The sequence below is a fragment of the Harpia harpyja genome, chromosome 19 (genome assembly GCF_026419915.1).
Source record: "Harpia harpyja isolate bHarHar1 chromosome 19, bHarHar1 primary haplotype, whole genome shotgun sequence".
In the NCBI taxonomy this organism is placed as follows: domain Eukaryota; kingdom Metazoa; phylum Chordata; class Aves; order Accipitriformes; family Accipitridae; genus Harpia; species Harpia harpyja.
Window position 1 is genome coordinate 18,218,014 of NC_068958.1, and position 9,076 is coordinate 18,227,089.

The 9,076-nt window shown below is 52.2% G+C and overlaps 1 protein-coding gene across 3 annotated transcripts; it reads right to left on the reverse strand.

Moving 5' to 3' along the window:
• Positions 1-3,915: 3,915 nt before the first annotated feature.
• Positions 3,916-8,685, reverse strand: LOC128154465 (apoptosis facilitator Bcl-2-like protein 14). Of its 3 annotated transcripts, none has more exons than XM_052815161.1 (6): positions 8,270-8,685; positions 6,585-7,306; positions 5,730-5,864; positions 5,285-5,346; positions 4,744-5,007; positions 3,916-4,368 (listed from the first exon to the last, which is right to left on the reverse strand). In XM_052815161.1, the coding sequence occupies exons 1-6, from the start codon at positions 8,299-8,301 to the stop codon at positions 4,321-4,323; spliced, it is 1,263 nt and encodes a 420-aa protein (XP_052671121.1). In that variant the 5' UTR covers positions 8,302-8,685; the 3' UTR covers positions 3,916-4,320. The 3 variants fall into 3 exon arrangements, with proteins under 3 accessions (XP_052671121.1, XP_052671120.1, XP_052671119.1); XM_052815160.1 differs by having other exon boundaries at positions 3,916-4,365; positions 5,730-5,867; XM_052815159.1 differs by having other exon boundaries at positions 5,730-5,867.
• Positions 8,686-9,076: the final 391 nt, after the last annotated feature.

Sequence of the window (9,076 nt, forward strand, 5' to 3'; positions counted from 1 at the left end):
TGCAACGCTGTTTCACCCCAAATTTTCATATGTTTTTCCTTGGCCTCTCCAGGCATCGCTGGGTCCCCACGACAAGAATCGTGTCCTGTGCGATACCTGGGGGCAGAGACCCCCCACCTTGATGTGCAAAATGTCCCTGGGTTGAAGTTTCCAGCAACCCTGGGTTGCTGCCCGTCAGCAGGTGACCATTGCCTGCAAACCTCCCAAATAAATGTCACTTGGCATGGCCAAGGCTGTCCTCAGTGGCTGCTGCCTGCACAACAGGACAAGCAGGAGCAAGTTGGCAGCTCAAAGATATATTGAAACGAGATCTCGGCTATCCCGGAGGTGAACGACTGCTTGAATTAGGGCATTCGCATGTGACCACGTCCTGCTGTAGATAAACAGCCTTACTGCATTTGGTCTTCTCATTTCTTGTCTTTCCTTTTGATGTTGGTTTTACATTATGCCCTCATTGGGTGAGTCTCCAACATGTTCGAGCGTCTCCATCAGCCCTCTGGTGATACCCAAGCTGTGTGATTCATGCCACTGTCTCCTCCAGCCCTTGGGAAAGCAAATGCCTTCATTTAAAGAACTTTCTTCCAGCACTGGCAAACATCTGCAGGTAGAAGAAGGGCAAAAGGTATCATCTCTCACTGCGACTGATCTGAACACGCAAGTGCATCGGAAGTGCATGAGTGTTTGCATGCTGGAAGAAATTGTTTCCATGTTCTCTGTGCAGTAACTCTGCCAATTATGGGCATCAGGCCCCTGGGGAATTCAACAGGCATTGCATGGAAGAGGCATAGGATGCTCCTGCTTCACTCAGCACTTGTACCTCCTCAGGCGAGCCCAGCCCCAGCTGCCAAGCTTCAGAAAAGGTCTAAACGATCCCATGGGACCTGTAGGAACACACTTCCCTATCCAGTGCACAGCACGAGGACGGTTAACAATCCCATGGGACCTGTGGGAACACGTTTCTCTATCCAGTGCATGGCACAAGGACGGTTTCCCCATAGGAACTGGACTTGCTACAAAATGTGGTGCTCCAGAAGCACTTTGTGAGTGCAAACTCCGGCCAAGCTGAGCTGGGAGGTGTTCTCCCCCCAGGCTCTCCTTCGGGCATCTTGTAATAGTTTCTTCCCTTGCAGCTGCCATGAAGTAACGTATTTAATGGGATTTTCCATTCCCAGAGCCAGATGATGAAGGACGGTGCAGTGGCCACAAAAAAGCCATTATCCCTGCAAGAAGACAAGTGAGTAGCTCCGTGGGGAGGTGCACGGTGAATGCGAGAAGGTCCCTAAGAAGGACAAAGCCCAGCAAACAGCACAGCTCCACGCCGAGGCAGGGCCAGCCCCAGGAGGGGCAGGGGAGGCAAGGCAGGACGGACAAGAAGATGAGTGTCCACGCACAGGGAAGGACGGGAGATGCCTGATCTGGCAAGAGGAGGGCAGCACCCCAAAAGCCAGTAGCTCAGACCTGCGAGGACTTCAGGGCATGCGCAGACACCCTGAACTCCCCTTGGGAACCTCAAAGCCCAGGAGAAGCTGGGCTTTGGGGACACACCTTGGGTGTCTGCCAGCCAAGGGGGGTGCGCAGCCACATCACAGCATTTCCCACAGATTGCTCTGTCCTGTAATGAATTATGGGGGGCTTCTCAAGGCAGCGGGGGGTTGCAAAATCTGCCCTGCACCCTCATCTGCTGCCAACACCAATGCCCCGGGACAGCATCCCAGGAGACAGCATCCTCCCTGGCCCGGTGCCACAGTCCCGTGAGATGAAACCTTGTCATCATCCTCTTAGTGACAGCGAATTTTGCATTAATTGGCTCATTAAGTGCCAGGCTGATTTTCTAAGCCGCCCTCCCCCACCTGGCACTTGGCAAAGCAGGATTAGCGGGGACTAATGACTTTGGAGATGCAAGATCCCAGAAGCAGCCTGAGATGCTTTCAGGAGAAGGCCCCCCGACCCACCCTGAGCACTGGCCGGGCAGGGGGCTGTGTGGGGCGCCAGGCTGCTTTTTGCCCAGGCAGGATCAGTGCCCAGATGGCTGGTGTCCGTGATCCCAGGGATTTTCAGGCAAGGTGATTGCTTTAGCTGTTTGAAGCCACAGCAGGGCGTTTAGGGAAGGATGAAGGTTAATACCGAGAGTTGGAAACCGATCAAAACCCCAGGGTTAATAACTTGCCCTTCTTTAATACCTTCTGAATATCTTCAGTGGCCACAGGAAATCAGGGTCTCAATTTTATAACTAAGAGATTAAACCAAGATGCTGGAGTTGCTCACAAGAAGGGACCTGGGCTCCGGAGCCGCCAGCCCTGAGGTGCTGCACTAACGGCAGCCGTGGCTGCTCCCATCCTCATCCCACTGTGCCGCGCTGGGGCAGCATCCCTGCTTTGAGTTGGGTTATTCAGGACCAGGAGCCCATTGTGCAAAGGGTTGTGCAGGTTTTGCTCCTTGTTTCGCCAACACCGCTGCCCCAATGGGTGGGGAAAGGTCCAGCAATCACAGAAGGATATTTGATTCAGCCATGGTATTGGGAAGAGCGCAGAAGGAAATGGGAGAGATGAGTTGTTTTTCTCACCGGTGTTTTGCCTGGCAAACACATCCCATGTGCCGAGGGAAGATGATGTCCTCCAGGAAGTCAGCAAGGAGACAAAATCCTTTTCTGCTCCATGCAAATCCCAACCCACACCTGGCACTGCATGAGCTCACATGCAAAACAAATAGGAACATCGCATGATCCTCCCACCAGGTGCCCACCATGTCCCCAACACCAGCTCGCCCTGCCCCGGTCACAGCCCCAGCACAGTCCCCAGGGCTCCAGGCAGGGGACAGGTATCTCGTGATGGGTGCAAACAGACAAGAGCGGTTTCGGTTTCTCCTGCAGTAGAAGTCTCCCAGCTTGGTTCCCGGCCAAAAGGAAGCACAGTGCTGGCGCTGTGCTTGTTGCTGGCACCACCAGGCAGAAACCAGGAGTGGGATTTGATGTTTTCACAGTCCTAATTACCCTGGGCCAAATTAGACAGAGCCCCTGCAAGGTATTCCCCTCCTTGGGGCTTTTTGGCAGCTGGTGATTCAACCCTTTGTGTCTCTATCAAACATTTCCTCAAAGGCTTTGCAAACAGGGGATGTTGATCTGCGTGGGGAAGGGTTGCTTCCTTCTTATGAGGGCTCTATTTCCTCACTTTATTTTACTTCAGTTTTTTAAAGGACTGAAAAGATCAGATCCTCCAGGAGAGGAGGTTCTGGGCAGACACGGGCTGTCACTGGTGGCCCACAGGGGACCATCACCCCATGCATGGCACTGACTCAGACCCACAAGGTTTGTTTGCCACCATCATCACCTTCAACCCATTAGATCATCCCACCTCTTGCCCACTGCAAGCCCCAAAATGTTGTCCTCTTCACCCCAGGCTGGGTCCAACCCTGGTAAGGGAGATGCTCCTGCTGGTGCCACCGAGCTGAGCGCTGGCAATCTCCCCCCAGCCCCGAGCTGCCTTAATCCATGTCCCTACTTAGGGGTCTGGGCAAAGATTAGCTGGGAACATTCCCAGTGATTAGGCTTTAAATCGCTTTGACATTTCACATCTTCTTAGACCTCATAGGTGAGACCCCAGCAGCTGTAAATCCCCTCAGTCCTCGAGGGAGCGACAGCAAGGGCAGCTCCTGTGCCACTCAGGAACAAGCTTTACCCAGTTCTTGGTGTTAGATCAAGCTGCTTTGGCTAATAAATCTCCTGCTGGATAGGGAACAGCTATAAATAGTAAAAAATGGCAGGACCACACCATGTATCTGCTGTAAGACTCCCTTTGTGCCACTTGGCATCTGGCTTGAAAGGAGCAGCCCACAACAGCTGTAGCAAAGCAAATGTTATTCTGTGTATAACGGCTGTACACATCACCCATTAGACAAGCCTGACTGTCATTTAGGGACCAATTTATTTGAGTTTTAGGGTTTTTTTCCTGAACTGGACACTTGGCTGGCAGCAAGAATTATGTTGTACATTCACAGATACGCATAGAAAAGCAGGTAAATAAATACACATACACAAATACAAACAAACCATGAGGTTCAACACATGCGCTTGGTGACAGCTAAAATGCAATTACAGGGTGAAATTTGGGCTTTGTTTGATTTACAGACTCTTTGCCCCCAGCCTGGTGGGTTTTAAACATTTCATGCCGCTGTGACTACCGCTGTCGTTTTCCTTAGAAGATTTTAAATCCACAGCTCAGAAAATCACCCCACATCCAGGTCACCAACAGGGACTGTCCCCCCCATCAGTAAATCTGCATCCTTGGGTTCCCAGGCACCGCAGGCCCTTCGGAGCAGCCAACGTCAGTCCGGGCTCTCACAGTTGTCTGTGGTGAACTTTTCTCTGTTCTGCTGAGACAGAAGAAAACATCCGTGAGGTCCCTTCCCAAACTGAGCTGGTGTTACTGGTCTTCTAGATGGGTTTAGGAGGCAGTTCTCCCCGAGGAAAGCTGTGCTTACAGCAGGTTGCAGCAATGCCGTGCACTACGGGCCATCTCCCGGCTGCAAAGCAAGTCCTGCTCCTTGTGTGTGCGTGGGCCATGCTCATGTTGGAGGAAGGCAAAGGCAGCCCAAACAGCACGGAGCAAGACCCAGCACCTGGTCTCCCCCCCTGGTATAAGCCAGCATGACTGCTACCCACCCAGGTCTGTTGATCACCCTAAAATTAGACCACTTGCCCTAACTTGCTGCTGGAACCTCAGCCCCAGACTCGGTCCTCCTCCCTACCTGGAGAATTTTGCTGTAGGACAAGGGTGCAAATGAATCTTCCAGGTAGCGGGTGCCGAAGCCCATGATCCTGTTCACTGCCTGGTTGCAGATGCCCGCCACCTTGGCGGTGAGGTGCACTGTGAAGGCAAACTGGATCTCTTGGGGGTTGGCATCGGGTCTGCTGGCCGTCATTTCCTTGCGGACGTAAGCATCAGCCAAGTTCTTGAAGGAGCTGTAGGACATGTCTCTGAAGAACATCTGTAGCCGTGCATCCTCCTTCACCTGGTTAAGAAGCAAGTGAATACACGTTACGAGTGAGTAACGCGGTGTGTCATCCTTGTGTTGATGCCTGCACTCCACGCTAGGATTGCAGTTGAGGGAGGACAGACAGACAGCCATGCTCACACCCAGTCATGGAATTAAAAGATGCCATTTCCTTGATTTCACTGAGCATTTCCCCGCACCAGGAAAATCGATGGTGTTGCTGTATTTTACAGTAGTACAGAGCTTGGCCCAAATTCCCTCGACCCCATCCAGCTGACCACGGCTCTCCTCTCACCTGCCTGTCCAGCTCATCTCCTGCACTCTGGAGCAGGGCAACGATTCTCCTGATGGCTTCATCTGCAGAGAGATATCCCACATTATCTCCAGCCCTTTCTCCAAGCCTCACACCCACATGCTCTGTTTACTCCCCAGGAAAAATTCCCTGAGCGATGTTTATCCACCTCCATTCCTCCAAAACCCATTTCAGCCTATTGTCAAGTGCCTTGTTATACTCAGCCGGGAGAAACACCCTCCTGCCTTTGAATTTCTTTCTCCCCAAATCAAGCCCTGATGCTGAAAATCTCCCCCAAAGTCTTCATATGACAGTTCGGGTCACGTAAACACCTGGGTTAGGATCGAAGCAGGGTTTGGGTCCCATGCAGGCTCTGCATGGGGACAAGTCTTGTGCACATGTTTTCTATACGTGCCAGCGATGAATCGCTTGCAAGGGCAACACTCACCAACACCATCGGTGCTGGCCAGCCGTGGTGGCTCCCCACATCCATGTGCTCTGCTCCCCTGGCTCTCGCTGCCCTGCACAATCAACCCGATCTCTTCCGAGACTCGTGCGTAGTAACCGTCAGACTGCTCCACGTCTGCTGAAAGAAAAACACATATTCAGAAGCAAGGATTATTTTTTTTGTTGTTGGCCATTGATTGAAAGGGAAAAGCAGCCGCAGCAGTGACTGCATCCACGTGGTGCTCGTGCCCACCCTGGATTAGTGCATACCGCCAGTGAATGATGGGGCTGCGCTCTCTGAACCATAACGGAGCGGCTGCAACTCGCCCTGGATCCGCCAAAGTTTTGTGGAAATCCCCTCACCGGCTTTTCGGCAGGGGAAGGGCTGGGGCAGGGACGGGGGTGTCCCACGGGCTCTGCCTGCTGCGCCGGCTGCCCACACCCTTCCCCACAGCAAACCGATAGCAGCTTAACATTGGCCCTAGAGCAGCTTAGGATTTAATCTCAGGTCTCGAATGCAGATTTAAGCTAAACCACCATGTCATTTGTTTGCCAGAGGGGGAAAACCTGTGCTTGGATGGTTACTGCCGAGCAGCTGGCTTGGGGTAACTTGCTGCGCTCACAAGCTGAAGCAATGATGTGTGGTCAAGCACAGGCAGATTGACCCTTTCCTGGGGCAGCAGGTTGAAATTGGAGTCCCCAAAACCTATCCCAAACCCCAGAAAGCATTGGGAGGGTGATGCTTAGGTTAGAAACCAGCACTAAACACTATAGCTTTCCCAAAAGAAGCTCAACGGAGGTCCCTTTGGTAGTAGGGGTGGGTTTGGGTCAGGGTTAGGGGTGGTGGGTGTCCCACCTGGTGCGGCTGGCGCCTGGATGTGCCGCAGGGGAAGGCAGCTGGGTCGCTTGGCCCTCGTGCCGCCTGCCATCTCTCCCCACTCCTCCTCTGTGTGCTTCTTGAAGGAGAAAACCCTCTTGAGGCTGGGTCTTCTCTTTGGAGCTCTGCCCAGCGGCGGGGATGTGCTCAAGTCCCCTCCGAGTCTTTTAGCCCCTTCTGGTTTGGAGCTGTGAGGACCTTTGGCATCTTTCTCCTTTGCTTTTTGCCCTGTGTTTTCCTTCTGGTCCTCAGGGCTCCTCTTGAAGAGGAAATTTAAGAAACTTTTGAACCAGGTGCGTTGGGCTTTGCCCTGGGAAGAGTTTTTTGTGCTTTTCCTCTTGGGCTCCCGCTCCTCTTTAGGGACCTCCACGGGAGCTTTGCTGTCATCATCCAGAGGCTCATCCAGGTCCAGTGCTTTGGGTCCCTCCTCCTGGTCCTTCTTGGGGCTGAGTTTGGCACACGAATACTTGCAGAAGTCACTTTTTGACCGTTGCAGCCCACCTGACTTCCTCCCTCGCCCTCCAGCTCTCTCCTGAAGCATTTTTTTGGCCACTGGTGAGTTTTCGCAGCAGCTCAGAGAACGCCTGACATAGATCTCCAGCACTTTCTTGGCCCCTTGCCTGTCCAGCGAGAGAATCTTGCCCGATGGCTGCCTCCCCACGTCCCACCGAGGCTTCTCCGCAGCCAGAGCCCACATGTTGCTGCAGAGAAAACAACAGAAAAACTTTCAGCCTGATTTTTTGCTTTCCTCAGGATGATGCGCAGTCAGGTTGCGCATGATGGAAATCGCCCCCATTTTGGCACCCAAGGGTGCTTTAGGTGTCCGAGACTGTTTATGTTCGCAGTAAATGATCAACCACTTTTATAGTTGTTATCTGAGTGCTCCTTACAGGCTGCACACGCAAGGTTTTACAATGGGCTATAGACACTGCTGATAAAGGAAGCGAAACTGGGGAGAGGGTGGGGACGAGCCGGGCACCTCTCAGAGGGAAAGCCTGATTATCATATAGAGGGTTTAATCCAGCAAGGGTATCATCCAGATACCGTGGTGCTGTATCTTCCTATTGCAACGTGTTCCCATGCTACAGTGACAAACTACACACCAGGAGCACCATCACCCCGATGAATTGTACAACCCAGATTTTTTAGTAATTCCCCACTTGGAGCACCTGGTCCCTGCCTTTCCCATCACCCTTTTTCTCTACATTTACAAGCAAAATTAAATAGAAGATGCTGCTATTGAAAAACCAGAGAGCTGTGCCTGTGCCTGTGCCTTGTGCTGGCTCTACTTCCAAAATCAATTTCACCCTGCAGAGAATTACACCCAAACCAGACTTTCTCCACCACTGGACAGCACGCAGGAAGCCAACACCAAAATCTGGCACGCTTGGGTATACAAACCACCCTGGAGCCGGGCATCAGCCTCTGCTCAGTCTGGATGAGCATCATCACAACGCACAAGCACACCCACCCACACCAACCTGGCCTTTTTTTGGATCAAGAAGGCAAGTTTCCTTCATCCAAGCCAACACCAAAGCCACCCGACCACCCGATAATAAATCATTCATCTAGATTTAATCACAGCAAAGCAACAACCCCATCCTACTTTGATTGATTCCAGCACATTGGCCACATCATTCTTTATTTGCTCTTTTGATATTTACCTTTCCATCAGTATTTCTGCCCTTCTGGACATATGTCAAGACAAACTCCTCGGCCACGGGCACTGAGGGTTGTCAGGCTCTCCTGGGAGGCGCCTTTTTTATAGCTGAGGCCAGCGACTGACTGAGTTAAGTCCTATTTTTAGCAGCCATTCAGGTAGGAGAGCGGCCAATGCTTCCGCCTGGGATCCCCGATATCACCTCCCTTGTGGTGGAAAACCAGCAGGCGTGAGTTTCGCTGGAGGAGAAAACAATTTCCTTATGACAAATAGCAGCGAAACAGCATAAAAATCACCTGTCACCTGGTGTAAGCACTGGCCTTTGAAACCTGCTATCTAGGCCAGCTGTTTAGCATTTGGTTTTGGTTTGGTTTGGTGTTTTTTTTAATGGGTGTGATACCATGTATGGGCTTTTCTGGGTTGTTTTTGTAAGGAGAAGTCATAACTTTCTCAGATAAATGGGGTTTCAATGCAGCAAGCAGATTGCCCTGCTCACATCCCAGGAGCTTTCGGGAAAGGGGATGTTGGGGGCTGTTGCGGGACCGCAGACACTCTGGGGCACGGTGCCATCAGGTTTTTGCCTAACACTGAGCATGGCTGAGCTGCAACATCCTTGAAACCCACCCTGAGGTCCTTCAGACAGCCCACGCACCCACCCTAAAACACGAATCAGGACCGGCTTCATGACCCAAATCCTGTGCACCCACGTGGCTCCCACTCAGCCTTGCCCAGGGGCAGAGCATCTCCCAGGGTCAAACCCACAAGACAGATCTGTACATCCCAACACCTACAATCTGCCCCTGGGCCAAAC